At 34.3% G+C, this 16,240-nt stretch overlaps 1 protein-coding gene across 2 annotated transcripts in view; it reads right to left on the bottom strand.

Moving 5' to 3' along the window:
• UBR1 (ubiquitin protein ligase E3 component n-recognin 1) overlaps positions 1-16,240 on the bottom strand; it is a 59,656-nt gene that overhangs the window by 18,519 nt on the left and 24,897 nt on the right. For both annotated transcript variants that reach the window (XM_072429036.1, XM_072429035.1), the window contains exons 7-26: positions 15,895-15,957; positions 14,933-15,056; positions 14,350-14,463; positions 14,150-14,238; positions 13,085-13,183; positions 11,437-11,594; positions 9,440-9,539; positions 8,997-9,125; positions 8,152-8,332; positions 7,095-7,156; positions 6,466-6,576; positions 5,951-6,016; positions 4,964-5,068; positions 3,809-3,872; positions 2,747-2,871; positions 2,020-2,072; positions 1,425-1,527; positions 1,104-1,152; positions 853-1,007; positions 96-195 (exon numbers count right to left, since the gene is read on the bottom strand). In XM_072429036.1, the coding sequence (XP_072285137.1) occupies positions 96-195; positions 853-1,007; positions 1,104-1,152; positions 1,425-1,527; positions 2,020-2,072; positions 2,747-2,871; positions 3,809-3,872; positions 4,964-5,068; positions 5,951-6,016; positions 6,466-6,576; positions 7,095-7,156; positions 8,152-8,332; positions 8,997-9,125; positions 9,440-9,539; positions 11,437-11,594; positions 13,085-13,183; positions 14,150-14,238; positions 14,350-14,463; positions 14,933-15,056; positions 15,895-15,957 (2,050 nt within the window). The remainder of the gene's footprint in view (positions 1-95; positions 196-852; positions 1,008-1,103; positions 1,153-1,424; positions 1,528-2,019; positions 2,073-2,746; positions 2,872-3,808; positions 3,873-4,963; positions 5,069-5,950; positions 6,017-6,465; positions 6,577-7,094; positions 7,157-8,151; positions 8,333-8,996; positions 9,126-9,439; positions 9,540-11,436; positions 11,595-13,084; positions 13,184-14,149; positions 14,239-14,349; positions 14,464-14,932; positions 15,057-15,894; positions 15,958-16,240) is intronic.

Genomic DNA, 16,240 nt, shown 5'->3' with positions numbered 1-16,240 from the left:
ATTAAGCTAGCAGAAATAAAGATAAGACTGGGCTATAAAAGGAGGCAATGAAAAAGTGATAGAAAAAGTGATAAATGCAGACAAGAACCTCTTACTTGATGCTTTGTAATAGAAATCAAATGTTACTTCTTCCTCTGCAGCCTTCTGAAGGTGCCGTTTCTCTTCAATCAGTCCAAGAGCTAGGATATGCAGAACCTGGATAAACACATTATTGCATCTATTATATACCAAACCTGGGAGGAATTTCTACATATACTTCCACAGAAAATAACATATTATATTCTAGAGACATAAGTGGGCCTGTTTGTCCAACTACTGATCAGAGATGTTGGTACATACATATTATGTATAAATATCACCCATGATTTTCATCCTACTACCCTCTTGGGGCTTTTGTGGCTAAGAAATAGAGAAATCCCTGCATAGATTTTACTTAAAATGGTCATCACATCCTATATGATGATCTTTCTATTCAAACAAACCTTTTCTTAAAGTTTAAACAATAAAAAAGAGAGCAATATCCAAAATATAGGGCACATGTACATACATACCAAACCTTTTGGGACATCAATGTGAAAGAGACAGCAAAGTCTAGTAATTGAGATATGATCGCCACTATAATTAATGGGGTATTTTGATGTGTACAACATATATTTATTCAAATCACTTGGCTAATTGCTTTAGCATTAAATGTAATCATCTGACAATCATTAAATATATCTGCCCTAACAGAAAACCCACTTTTCTACCTCCTTTTGTTTGTTTAAAAACAGTATTATTATTTAATGCACAAATACTGATTATTATTACAGAACACAGAAAGAATGTTTATGTACAATGAGACCACTCTACCATTTGAATCATGCCTTCAGTCCACATTGTTGGATCTTCCTCTACTGCCCTCTGCAGGATGGTCCGAAGAATGTGCATCATGACATTACAACAAAGGAGATTATTTACTTTCTGGAAAGCTGGACTGAAGACTGGAGGTGGGGGTGGTGGTAATGCTGTACAAAACAAGAATAAGATATCTTATCAACTCACCTGTATATTAATTAAGTATTATATAACTGCTTTTGTGTGATTTCTCATGTTTAGCCTACCTTCAGAGCTATTTTCTTGCTTCAGTCTTTTCTTCTGAGCATGTTCAGCCTACATGAATAAAGTTTGACAACTTTTACTTTAAAAGTCAATATAGAATCAATGTAAAAATTCAGAACTTCATAGACCCATTGATATACACCACAAAGTATAGGGTTGTATTTCAGCAATGGTATTACAAAACTCTGTAGTGCACTCAATATCGGTGACAGTTTGTGCTGTGGTCCCTGGGTTGTTTACCTAGCAATTAATCTAGTTTCTGGTAAGTCTATACCAAACAAGTATTAAAAAAAAGGAAGTAAACCACTCTTTTGCTTGCTTACCTTACTGCGCTGGGTCTTTGTGTAATGATAGAAGAAAACATTGAACTGGTCAAGGTACTCCTCCTTCAGCTCATAAACACCATGACCTGATACTCCCGGCTTTCTATATGTAATTAGTAAGAAAGGCGCCATGAATCATTAAATACAAGCACACCACAGTGATATTTAACATACTGTTTTTTTGGACTATTTTCCCATGTGTTTTTGGTAACCATTTTTTCGTATTCTGATCTATATATTATACACACACATATATCTGTGGTTATCGGTGATAGATTTTATTTGAAAGTCAGGTAATGCATATCCAGCCAAAAAAATGATTGGAAACGCAACATATTGTACATGTGCGCTTTGGAGCTTCAAACCGATATATTACCATTCAAAAATTGATTGGACTGGTCAGTTGAGCCAAAAATTGCTGGTATTTACTAGGCCTTAAAGCCAAAAGCATCCTTTTGCACTACAGCATCAGCTAGTCAGCAAGGTGCTGGATATAGTGTGAATATCTCTTAATAACACTGTAGCTTTGCTTTCTATTGGTATGAGTGTCCTATTTAACAACCGATTAAAGTCTAAAAAGCACTGCAATACTTACTTAAAATTGGCTACTTTGTTGATCAATGTATCCAGGCAAATGTCAGTATTTTCCTTAAACAGATAAAATAAATAAATATAGTATATACAATAGCACTAAACTTTGGAATTTAAATTCACCATTATGAGAAGAAAACAATACTTTTGCAATTTATGTCAAGGTTAGGTTACATACAGGTACAATGGTTTAACTTTTGTTATTTGAGGGGTAAGTAAACCTGCTGTCATGAGATAACATGGAGGCTGCCATTGATGATGTCCTTCTAAAAAGGAGCCAAAACACCAAATCTTTATATTTTTTTCAAGTGAACTACACTAACGGTACCTACAGACATTTCCAACATTTTTTCAAAAGGCCAGCATTGAAAGCATACATAATTCTCCAAAGACAGGGTACAATAACGTGTAACGTGGAAGTGTTTTAGTATTGCATACAGTTTTTTTTGTTTTTCTTCTCTGTGGTGTTCTCAGGGAGTTTTCTCTCCATTTGTCTCGGTGACTAATGTTCATTCACACACCTAAAAATAATGTCTTTACTACAGTCTAATTATGTATGTATGTAATTATTGGAGATTTTTTTTCTATTCCTGTTCTGGTAACAACTGACAGAAACAGTTATTACCAGAGGTTTCCATGATATGCAATGACCATAATGATTAAAAACGTGTTAGGCAATATAGTAAACTTTCAATGATAAGGACAAAGTGATCAAGCAACTATAGGCTTACAGTATCTGGCAAAGCCATGGCAATGGCACTGTGAGCCATGGGTTCAATGCAGAGGAGGTGGATGATCTCTCTCATCATGCATTCTTCTTTGGTAATATCACTGACTCCTGGCACATATCGCTCACCTGAAAAAGAAAACAAACATAAAGACTTCAAATCCACTTCCATTCAAATATTACACTTGCTCCAACGTTCCCACCACTGAATCTGATTTTTTGCATTTTTTATGACCTATTGACCCATTAGTTAGAGTCATCTGAACCCTTTGTTAATCGATTCCATATCACAAAGAGCAGTAAAAAGAAAGGCACATGAAAGGTTAAAAATATGGTCTGACATTTAAACCCATACTCCAGCCATAACTTGTTTCTAGATATACTACTTAACATCAAAATGAAAAAAGTAACAGTACTTTATGTAAACTAGAATTATTGTGACCCCTCATCTTTCCTGCTTTAGATTTACAACTCTGACACTAAGCCCTGTGCATCAGGGGCCCCTTAAATCCTTGCATAATGGAGATGAGCAGAGGGGATTTTTTTTAGTTTAAAAAAGGAGAGCAGAATAGGGTGAGAATGCTGTTTGTCGATAAATAACGACAGTGCAGTGTGTATTGTCATCTTTGGACAGGATGTGTGTTATTGGAAGGACCACTAGGGAAAAAAACAAAAAAAGATACTAAGGGCGCTTACACACGCTAAATTTTTGTCGTTGGAAACAACCTTTCACAATCATTTCCAATGACAAAGGACTGAAAGATGAATGAACAAACGCTGTACATACAGCGCCATTTTGTTCTACGGAGAGGGGAGGGGGAAGAACAAGTGAGCAACACCCCGCTGTGCTCTCCTCCCTTCCCTTGCAGTCCTTCATCTTCTGTCGTTTATGGATCTGGCGATCGGACGGCTGCGGTGTCAGATTCTTGTCTGAGACGAGCCCTGAGGCTCATTTCGGACGAGAATCATCTGAAGTGTGCATAGCCTAAGGCTGCCTCCAAATCTAAACACTGAAAAGATTTTAAAACCACATATAAAAGCATTTATGTTTCAAATAAATACTAACCAATTATACAGATCAGAACATGTAGCATCTCTTCAATCAGTATGTTCCATTGTCTTGACAAGTCCTAAAATGTACAATAAGTAAAAAAAAATTGATTGTATGTCTACAGAAAGACACATACACATATCAGGCAGACCACCACCACAGGTAATGAAAAATGATTTGCTACTGGTAACACAATTTATTGCACTAGCTCCTTTTACAATATTCAAAAAAGAAAATACACAGTATTTGAGGTAAGCACATATTTTGAGTTACTATTACAGTGTTTACCTTTCAGCTACTTTTACATGTGGTTGGCGCTTTCATATTTTTATTGTAATAAGGATCTGTATATTAAGCACTAAAGGGAGCTTCTAGTTCACTAAGTTTCACCTAACCTTCTCATTAAGAGCTGCTGAGATACAAAAATATCCAAATAATTAAAAACAATATGTTAATGACTAAGCTTGCATAGTACAACCAAAGCACAGGGAAGCAGGAAGTGGAACCTCTAAATGGACATATAACACTTCCCAATGTCATTTTATAATTGCAAACTATAAACAATTTTTTAAAACACACAAATTTTGTTGATTTCATTTAAGTGTATATCTAAAAAATAATGTAAAAAATGATATGAATAAACCCTCTAATAGTAGGATGAAGTTATTTTATAGGTAACAAACCCATACAAAGTACCCCTATATGTAACGGTCATAGTACTTCAGTGAACCTAGCAATGTGTTCAAGAGAGATATTCATTATAAATAAATTATCAATTTTGCTAAGCATACACAAACCTTTCCTGTGTGGTTATTTTTTGAAGAACATTACACTACAATAAAACTATTCATTTTTCAAAGTAACTTTAAAAATGGCTGTACATGCTGCAAAACCTTCTTAATAAAACCTTTTCCAGAATTTACTGATATATGATGTTATGTTTATACACCAAAAACATACAACAAATATTGCACACAGAATACAAGACAAACACTTCCTTAAATTCATACCACACACATACACAGAAAATCATACACAATGGGCGCAGGCTATGTTTCAGACCTACGGGGGTGATCTAAGGTCGACAAATTCAGAACTATTCTTATGGGGTCAACCATGTGATTGTTAAGTTGTTATATATGTTATGTTCTATATGTTAAAGAACCGTACCATGTCTTTGGTGGGCATTGAGCTGTTTGAGAGGGCTTCTGCAAGCTCATATTTTTCAAGTACCATTAGTAGGAAGTTGTTTGGATCCATGTATGAAGCGCCAATCTACAGAGATCAGAAAAATGAATTTTACTGTATCAGAATGGATCTTCAACCTCAATAAAATTTTGCCATACAAAATACAATCCTGATACATAGTTTAAATAATAACAATCTTCATCAACAATGGGATGAACGTATTGGTAAATGTTCTATACAGATATTGTCACTCTGCTTTTTGCATACAGGCTTTAAAGTGCTTGTTCCAAATTTTTTAGTTAACACAAACAAATACTGCTGTTGACACCAGATTAAAAAGAATTCTACAGAAATTAGGAAAAATATTTCTGCATACCCATACAAGGATCATGTAGAGACATGCACTATGCCAGGTACCTACTTCTTACCAAACATGTGGCATAGGTTTGAGCAGTGTGAATAATTGAAACAGATCAACTGAGGTTATGACCTTTTAACCAATGTGTACCATACAAAAGCTTTCCTGTACAGGTTTGTTCATACATTGTCGCCAGCAACACAGCTGAGTACTACCCACATGCTTACATTAGGCCTACTGCTAATCTGCCTTTGTGTTTGATGAGAAGCAGGTATCAGGAAGGAAATTTGAACTGACAAAAATTATAGGGTACAATACTCATGTAGGCCTCATAAATGTTACTACTCTTCTAAGGTGTAGGTAAGGTAACACACTATAAAGATTAAACCTGTCAAACTGTTTTTTCACAAGGGTCAATAAGTTCAGTTAACAGGTCATTGAGAAGCTCCTCTATTAACTTGAATATTATATTATGGCTTCTTTTCTTTGCATTTTTTTTTTTTTGTAAATGATAACTAAAACGGATAGCACCTGTCCCCTTTACATAATATTTTTCATTATACAAAATAATAGATTAGTTCTTGCATACAAGAATGACAAGTTTCCCATACCTGCAACATTAAAATGTCTTTATCATACATCTCCTCCCTGCATTTGACATCCTGGTAGTAATAAACCTACAATCAAAGAAACACTTTAATTTAACTGAGAATAGACACATTACAATATAATTGAAACACAAACCCTAACAGGTTTGTATAGAGAATTGAAGGAAAAAAGGGGGCAGAAATTAGGGCTTGTTAATTTAACACTCAGGGTTGACAAAACTGCATGTTATATCATATCAGTAAAGACACTGTGTTTTCATCCAAAGAGAAAAGTTTAGAGCACAAAGGATTTTTGAAGGATCAAAAATTATTTTTTCTGTGCTTTCAGCATTTTAAAAAGAATACATGTATTACAGAGATGTATTAAATATATTTCAGTATTTTTGGTTCCATAAAATACACGAATTGAATTAGTTATGATAGAAAGTCTGGTATAGGATAGAAACAGATAGTACAAGAAAAGCACACAGAACTTGGCCAACCTTTCAGAGACAAGAAATTTTACAGTTATTCTCCACCTGGCTAATAATAGTGAGGCCATTTCTTCTCCACATTTCAGCAGCCACTTGTCCAACTAGCACCAGACACCGCAAAGGACTCTCAATGAGTAGTTCCACCTGGAAGTCTTTCTAAATGGGAAGAAAAAAATATGGCAGGACATTTGAAGGCGCTTACGACAGTCAACACAAAAGCAAAGAATATCAATTAACAAGCATCTTTATATTTTAATTTAATACTCTATCAGGTTTTTAATAGAATTGACATTTTAAATACAAATTAATTTTTGGAGTTTTGGAGAAAAGATCAGGACTACCTCAATATTTTCACCAGACATGATAGACATTTGACAGAAGTTCTACCCTTTCCCCATTTTATTAAAAATATTAAAAAAATAAGTATTTTTCTATCAGTTTTGCTGTTTCAGATTTCCCTGATTTCAGCTATTGTCAGGAAGACAGGTAGCAAGGGAAAGTATCTTGGTGCCCCAGACAGATAAAAGAAAAACTTTCTATGCATAGAATACACTTTAAAGGTTTCCCTATTAATCCAATATTTTTTATGACACCAGTGAATATAAATAATTACAGTTTGCCTATAGAGTTTGTCTTCTCAATCTGATATGAACATGTAGTTTATGACTACTCACAAGGGGAATATGGTCATGCAGCTTTGTGATAACACCCGTTTTACTCATTTGGGAGTGCAAGCCTATAACAAAATAAAACAAAATAGAAAAAAAAAAAACAAGGGTCAACATTTAATAATTAGACACACAGTATTTGGTAAGCACTGAAAACCATAATAATACCAAAAACTAATAAGAAAAGACCATTAAAGCTTCACTGATCTAGTTTTTTGGGGGGTTGTTTTTACATGAAAAAACAGAGAAATGCTTTGAGCATCAATTCTGTTTAGAGGAATTACAGAGGACATATACTGAAAGATTAGATAAGATGGCATTTCTACCCTGGTGCTAAAAAATACAGCATGCCTGGTTGGTATTTTGATCCTCTGCCTTTAATGCCTCACTGACCCAGAATGAATATGCAACTCAGGTTTCCAGTTACATGGCACACTAGCTGCATGTTTGTTTCAGGTGTGTGACTGAAGGTACTGAAACTAAAAGATCAGCTTTACATCCACAAAATAAACATCTTTAAAATGACTTGCGCAATGGCAGGTTACATAATATATCAATTGGATTCTCTTTAAGAATACATGTTATTTTACCCCACCTTTTTTTCTGGATTTTGTTTTATAAATTGTTACTACATTATTAGGTACAAATAATTAGCAATTGTCACCTCCTACTTATACAAATGGTTTGCATAGTTGTGCACAATCTTTATTAAATACATTGTATTTTATTATACATATAATATAATTTTCATATGCATTTTCTGGGCACTTTAGAAAATTTCTACCTAAAGTGTCGGCAAAAAAATCATGTTAAATTTTAATGTATTAGTATTTGTTTGTACAGACAATGTAAAGTGCAGAGGAATGAGCATCAGACTCTTGACCAGGAGGAGTTTCATATTATGTTACATATTACTTAATATGTATTCAATATTACATAATAAACTAAACTTCATTTCTTAAAATTTGTTTGAATGTTTTTAGTTGATTTTTCATGTGATTGCTACCACAGGTAAACATGACAACGGCTGAGAACTTGAAAACCAGAACCCAGTAGCACCTACCTGCCAGCATCCGGGAGAGGGGCAGATAAATACTGAGGGGATCTCTGGAGACTTTAAATGGGTAGATTTCATAGGAATGACCACACATCTCTATGCGAGTCATTTGGTGGGAGCGAACAGGTTTAATACATTGAAGAACACTATGATGGCAGTCCTTGTAGGTCTTGAGCAGTATCTCTTCCTTTGTTAAGAGAGTAAAAAGAAAAGTTAAACAACCATTATGGGAAGATATCATCAATTTTAAAATTCATTGACAAATTATCTTAATCTACCTTTTCCTTTTAGAATAGGTAATCTGCTACCTATTGTTTATGAAAAATTTAAAAATTGTATATTAAGTGACTGAACACCTGCTTGTTCCGGTTAGTGCTGCACCAAAAAGGGGACGAATGATTAGTTTGTAAAAAAAAAAAAAAAAAAAAAAAAAAAAAAAAAAAAAAAAAAGCAGCAATATTATCAGCAATATTATTATAATATCAGGAATAGCAATATTTATATTTAACACTTTAAGGTTCTTTTTAAGTTTTACACCAATCATGTATGTGTGCCTTCAAACATTTGAGTATTATGCATTTTGGGAAAGTTAGTTCTAACTAGGTCAAAAGCTCTGCCGCATAACATCAGAGCAAAATTATGTTGCTGAAAAGAAAAAATGTTTTGTTAGTTTATGCTGGCCAGGAGGCTGAACATTTTTTATATATATATATATATATATATATATATATATATATATATACACCTCAGGATTTTTACAATCCTGAACATGGTTGTAGAATTCAGATATTTATCCATGCATATTTAATTACAATTTTTGATCTTCAATGACTCAATGGATACACTCTTACATTGCTGGCACACCATTCCTGAATTAACATCAAGACATTTTTCAGTTGCATCTGCATGGCGATTGCTGTCTCCCAGTCAGAATCCATCTCAACATGTTGTCCTATCATCCGTCCTGTAGCTTCCATACCCTAAACAAGCAAAAATTATATGTTAAGGAATTCTCCTAAATAATTCCTAAAAAAAAAACCATATAATATAGCCATAGCAAATAACTTTTGGTTTCGATAAGGTGCTTTGCATACCTTTTTAGACAACGCTAACATATTGGCATCTTAGACAAATTAAACTTTACTTGGAGGTATGATAGATAACATTCCAACACAAACACAGACTTTTAGGGAAAATTGATTTTTCTAAAAAGCATATAAAATTAGGAATTTACATCTGAACGTTATGCATGGTATAGTGGGCATAATCACTAACCAGAAAATGGTAAGATTACCTGCATACACGATAACACATGAAGCAGGGATATGAACCCCTCCACAAACTTCTCTTGTAGTTTCTCTGACCAAGATGTGGGTTTACTTATCAGGATGTATCTAAAATGGAAAAAACACAAAATGAAAATGGGCATAAAAAGAAAATAATAAAACTGATAAGGGCATACTATATAGGTGACACTATGAGGGCTGACAGTATTCTGGTTGTCTACTTCGCATTCTGTGATTCACAGAACCAGAACACAATGCTGAAACAGACTGTTGATGCTTGATGTTTTTATATGAAAAAAATATGCTCATTTAAGGATAGCAAAGAGTTTTTAAAAAGCTGGGACAGGACAACAAACGATACACACTGCTAAGTCAGGTTAAATGTCAGTAACACGAACAGGTCAGTAACACGAACATTCAAGAGAAGCCAAAACTCTCAATAGGTTGGGAAAGGTGCTCCATTTTGTGAAAGACTTTGCAGACAAAAGTTAAAGAAGAATTTTTTCAGACAGAAGACAAAGCCATCAGCACTCCAAAATGCAGGATTGTCATTTTCTTCGGTTATTTATATAACTGTTGTGCACACTTTAACTTTTGTCACTATGTTCCCTTGAGGAAGGGACCCCAAGTGGCCCCAAAATGTTGGCTTTTAGCATGTTGTGACAATGAAGGTGATAGCTTTTATAATAAAGCAAAATCATGTATTTTGGACTGCTGGTGACCTTGTGTTCTGTTTGCACGATTTCTACATGGTGCCAGCCGTGGCTGTCATTCAAGCACCCTTCCTCTAATACAAGGTCTGTTTGCTCTAAGGAGTCCCTTTCTATAATACAACTTGCAATTTACAGTACATAGTATTATTTAGAGATTAAAATAATCTGAAAAAAAAAATCTGTATGCAAGGTAAAATGCTAAAAAACTAATAATGGATAGGTGTGATGTGCATCTCCAGCTCCATTGTAATAAAAACAGAAATGGTTTTGTAGGGGAAATCAATGCATGGGTTTAGGAACACTTCTGAAAACCATTGTTCATTGATGCACCCACAAATATAAGTTTAAACATGGACTAAGGCAAAGTGGCAAACTGAATGTGGTCTGGTAAATAAAAAATTAAAAATCCTTTCAGGAATCCTGGATGCTACATCCTCCAGGTGAAAACAGCAAAAAACCATCTGGATTATCTTCAGAACACGGTGTAAAGAAAGCACTCTCAATGGTATGGAGATTCATAGGGTACACAAGGCATAGGTAAAACATGAAAACATTTGCAACGTTATGAAAAAAAAAAAAAATACAACAAGGAAGAACCTGAATTGCTGAGCAGATAAATGTCTATAATCAGGCATGAATGGGATGAGATTTCACATTACAACAGAACATTTGTTCTCAAACGTGTTTTTTTAGAGTGTTATTAAAACAAACAAGTGGTGATGCAACACAGTGATAAATACATGAGCCTGCCCCCAACTTTTTGCAAACATGGCATCTGGCAGTACAAAATTTGCATATTTTTCTCATATAAACAATACCAAGTTTCAACATCTGATATTTTGTACTATTTTGATTTTATTTTTAAATAATTTGCAAATTAGCAGATTCTAGTTTTATTTCCATTTTTCACAGATACACAACTTTCAAATGGGGTTTAGAAAGTGTTAAAGGTGTTGGAATTTCAGTGAAAACGAAAACATTTCTGAGGCATCTGTTGTATTATTATGAAACCTGGTGAAAAAAAATACACCTTTATGTAAAGTATCTGTAAAAGGTAAAACATGTTTTATTCTAATCATCTGACCTGTGGAAATAGAAAAAAAAACTTTTCTCTCGAGTTTTCAACAAACATTTTGAGTAGGGATAATTTCCTGCATTAAATATGACAGTACACTATTCGTAAAAGGGGTGATCTTTGATTAGGGGAATTACATCAAAGTACTGTGATCAAATGCAGAACAACAATAACATTTTCAAGAGTAAAATGACAAACACCTAAACTGTCCACTTACTTGAGGTCACAGATGATGGCATATACTCTACAGAATCTGTCTTGGCTGTATCCCTGAAAGTTAAACTTGCCGTCTGTATCCAGATATTTGGGCAGGACCTCCAGCATGGCCTCAGTAATAATTCTGATTACATTTTGTTCTTCAATTAGCAGGCGAGCCTGTATGAGAGACCATTATAGTAACATATAACAAGAAAAATATACTTAATGAAACTTACATACCTCTAGTTTACCTGAAACAATTTGTGCCCTCCTATGGTTACACCTAAACTAGGTAGGATAAGTTATGTGAAAATGAACAGAAAGTTTAGATGATAATGCAAGAATATACCACCAAAAAATTTATATTTTAACTTCCTGTAGATTATGTTTTTTTTTAATGGGTTTAACCACTATCTTTTTTAATATTTCCTGTGAGCTTTCAAAACTCTGTTGAACAATCAGTCTTACAGGCTACAAATATACATAAATGACCCTTCTTTAGCTGAATGATTCTTAAAAAACCTGAGGTTGAAATCTGGGCTAAATAATTATTGTCTTAATAAAATAGCCATGGATATTCTTAACTTTTATCAGTGTTCTTTGTGTATTTTTGTCAGATATGTACAGTCAACGAAGAATAAACATTCCTGCAAAGACTATATTTTATTTTTTTTTTTATTTTTGTATTAAATCATGAATGCTCCTATTAAGACACTCTAAAAATCCTATGTTAGGCATACAAGGTTAAAATCTAAGTGCTGGCCAGGATGATCTGAAGTGCCAAAGGCTCACAGACAGGCTCTACTCCAGAAAAGGGCAGGTGCAAAAGATATCTGTGACTAGAAACAGTATGATCCCAAAACAGTATCCTGTGCATCTGACATCAGCTCTTCTGGAACTGAAATTACAAACAACCTCAAGTCGGTGGATATGATTATAGTCACACCACTGCACCCAATAAATATATCATATTTAAATGAGTATCATAATCTGCATATGTAGGTAACTTCTTTGCCCTAAAGTGTCCTGAAGCAGAGGATTCTGTTTTACCACCAGACTTGCTGACCGATTACCAACCACTGAAAGAAATAGTGGGCCTATTTATCATATTATCAATATTGATTTATTAATTTGCCAAAATAAATTATTATTTTGATTCATGTTATTATTTTCAGCCCTATTTAGGTGATAGCAAATAATCATCAATATAAGCTTTGTAAAATCTGTAAAATACTTTTACTGTTTAGTCTAAATTACAATCTATTCTCATTCGTTAAAAAAGATGACAGAGTACCACTATTCTCTGTGCTGTATGTTAAGGGGAATCTAAATGATGGGATAAACAGTATATACTTGTTCCGTTCTTCAGTTTTCTTCTTGCTGCAAACTACAGAAGTAGCTCACAGAGATGCATGTTGAACGCTGGTCTGTATTTACACAAGCAATGTGGATGTCAAACTGTTTTATTATTTTCTTTGTTACTGGATAAGAGGTCATGCCATAGCAAAGGTCTGCAGCAAGCCTTTATTACTACGGACATACAATAAACAGTCATTGATAAGATAATACAAATATGTTGCAATAAGCATGATGATATATTATTATAAAACAATCTTGTATTTGTCTCCAATAGCTAGGAATAAAAATAGAGACTTGGTTATACATACCAGGGTGGGAACAGTAAAGACCTGAACTGAAATTGCTGTAACTGAGATGTTCCTGTCACGATCATCATCCATGTACTCTTTCTGGACCTGTTTGTAATACTGATGAGAAACAAAATTTTTTTTTAGGTTGTCTATAGGAAAGAGCGGATGGTAGCGTACATGGATAACAGATGCAGAAGGTTAATTTGCCAATTATCTTTCTGGAACAACAGATTTTTCATGTCATTAATAAAGCAATACAATTTTTAATCCACCCGTTTTTACCTGTCTAAAGTGATTGTTCTGTGCAACACAAAGGACTTTATAAATCAAGTCATTTTAAAAATGAAAAAAAAAAAAATATTTATTACAAATAAAGAAAACAAAATGTTAAAGTGATTGTTACAGAATCCAACAGTTAGTCCATATACAGTGGTTTGAAACATCTCTTGTCTAGTCACTATACTGCAATCAGCGGGGAGCATAAGCATTGCCAATTACAGCACTACAGTTGTGAGAAGACAGAAGGTGTGTCATACTGCTTTAGGGAGACTTATGCTTTCACACAAAGGCTCTAGACTTTGCATAGCCACAAATTTTACTGCTGGTAGGCAGCAGTTTTTAAACCAGAATTAAGATATTCAAAATGCACCATTTCAAAGTACAATGATTTTTTTACTAATAATTTCTTTAACCACTATTTTATCCTTACTGTTACTGAATCATACAGTACAGTACAGACATACTGTCTAACTGCTTCTGATGATACAGTCTGTAAGGCCAGACATTAGACAGGGCACCAGGGGTAGACTTCAGATGACCTCTTACTCCTTACATTCAAGCTAAAAGGAGAGACAGTCTATATAAAACTTTGTTAGGAGGCAAATAAAAATCTCAAATGTGTAAACAAACACAACTATAAACAAATCAAACCTTTTTAAAAATAGTGTACTATTACTATACTAAGGTTAATGCAATTAACAATGATATTTGCTGCATTTGATAATGGTTAAAAACTACAAAACTTGCTGATGTTGTCTCTATAAACTATGCAGTTCTACGCATGAGTAAAATTATTTCAGTTACCTTTACAAACTCAATGGCAAATAGCTTCTTATACTCCATCTCCATGAAGAAGCTGCTGAAGATCAAATCATGCAGAACTTTCTTAAAACCTGCAAAATACATGTTCTGCTTAGGATACAAATAAATGAGGTAACACAGAATTTCTCTTTGGAAGGAATATTCTGATGAGGCTGCAGTAAAAATTTTTTAAATACCCATACCTTTGTGAAGTTTGGCGTCGCACATAATTAATAAGCTGACAAAGCACAGTTCCCTTGCCCTGGTCGTTCTGATTGGTTCCAGGCAAACATGACAAAAGATTTGTCTGAAGTCACCTGTAGGAAAAAAAAAAGTGTAAACAATAAAAGTCATTCGGAATCATTTAAAGATAATCATTATGATTCACAATTATTATATTTACAGAATCATAGCGAATGCACTAGCGGGTTTTATACTCCATGCAATTTTTCTTGGCACTGTTTCTAAATTCTGCACACTATTTATTAAGTGGTGGCATCTATTTGACTCTGTTAGTATGTAGAAATCTCAACAGCGAATACAGAGAAATGTTAATTCTTTGTAAGGTAAAACAGCTACCATGTAAGTATTTCTTCTGTGTAATTTAAACTACATTCAAACTACATTCAGGATGAACAGTTATCTCACCACCTCTTGTTTTTGGTGGCCAGTCTGCCTTTTTTTAACCAATCTGAAGCAAAAACTAAAGGCAAGAAGGAGAGCTATCTACTCAAGCACTAGGAAAAACCAAACGAACAAGACATTGCCAAAAACAATAATACTTGCTTGAGTAGGCCAAGAGTTTGTTCAACCATGCCCCAAGACTGCACGCGAAGGTCTGATGTGCCATGACAAGAGAATGCAGCACTCCAACCTTTAGAGGTCGTTGAGACACGTTTTCTGAGTGTTTCTAGATAAAATCAGGATGTAAAAAGGTAACAGTGGTCAACCGATGATGTCACCCAGGTTTAACTGAATAAAGGTAAAGTTTAACTAAACTCAAGTAAAAAAATATATATATATATACTGCAGCCTACTAATTCTTGGATACCAATTCTTCTTTACCAGTAACACATTTCCTTTCCTAGAGAGACAACGCTCACTTTCTGTACTGTATCCATGAGGAAGCAGCACTGTCATCCCAGGACAGGAAGTGTGTTAGGACTGCAGTATATGGGGAGAGCACAAAAATGTATTCCCACACAAGGTTCAGGTGATTTTTTAATGTGCCAAACAGATATGCCAAGGGCTTCAACACACTTTAGCTTGGATTTGTGTTTGCAGCTGCAGCATTTTAAATCTAGCTGAAATGCAGCAGGAGAATTAAGACTCCCAGTTACAAGCATGACTGGGATTTCCAGAAAGTATAAAAATCCTTAACAATCTATTCTGCAATATACATTCAAATTTAGCAAAGTCAATTAAACACACATGTCTAAGTTGATGATTTATAAAGCGCCTCATCTTCTATGGCGCAGTACAATAGACAATGCATTGTACAGGTATACTCCCTTATACAGGTATAAGGGAGATACTTATAACCTTGTAAATTATACAGAGATGAACACAAATATACTTAACAGTTTTACACACAATATAGGAAGTACCAACTGAGTGGCTCATCAAGTATACATAGAAGGACAGAAATGTATGCATATACCGCGGTTATGGAAACAAAATGAGAGGAAACCAAACCCTTTCTAGCAATTAATGACAGCAAAAGTACTGAAAAACAGTGTATTGTTTACCTTAAGTTTATCTGCAATATCCCTGCATTCTTCGAAAGTTCCTTCTTTCACAGTTGTGCGGCCCTGTATATAAGAAAAATTGTATTCGATTAATATTACCTATTACAACCAATAATTTTTATTTTTTTTGTTAGAAACTTAACAAAAATCTACTGTATCATTCCAGTGTTCTCCCCAGAAATTTTTTTTCAGCCGGGTGGTAGGAAGCTGTAGCCGGGTGGTAAAAAAGGGGGTGTGGCAAAACACGGCAAATTTAGTGTAACCTTTTATTGTTTCAATGTTCTACCTTCTCCCAATTATTTGTTACAACTTTGTAATGCCTGCCCCGTTAGTATATCCAATTTTT

Source organism: Pyxicephalus adspersus, chromosome 12, assembly GCF_032062135.1.
Source record: "Pyxicephalus adspersus chromosome 12, UCB_Pads_2.0, whole genome shotgun sequence".
NCBI lineage: Eukaryota > Metazoa > Chordata > Amphibia > Anura > Pyxicephalidae > Pyxicephalus > Pyxicephalus adspersus.
The sequence above is the reverse complement of the archived record's forward strand: the minus strand, read 5'-3'. Positions and strand labels throughout refer to the sequence as shown.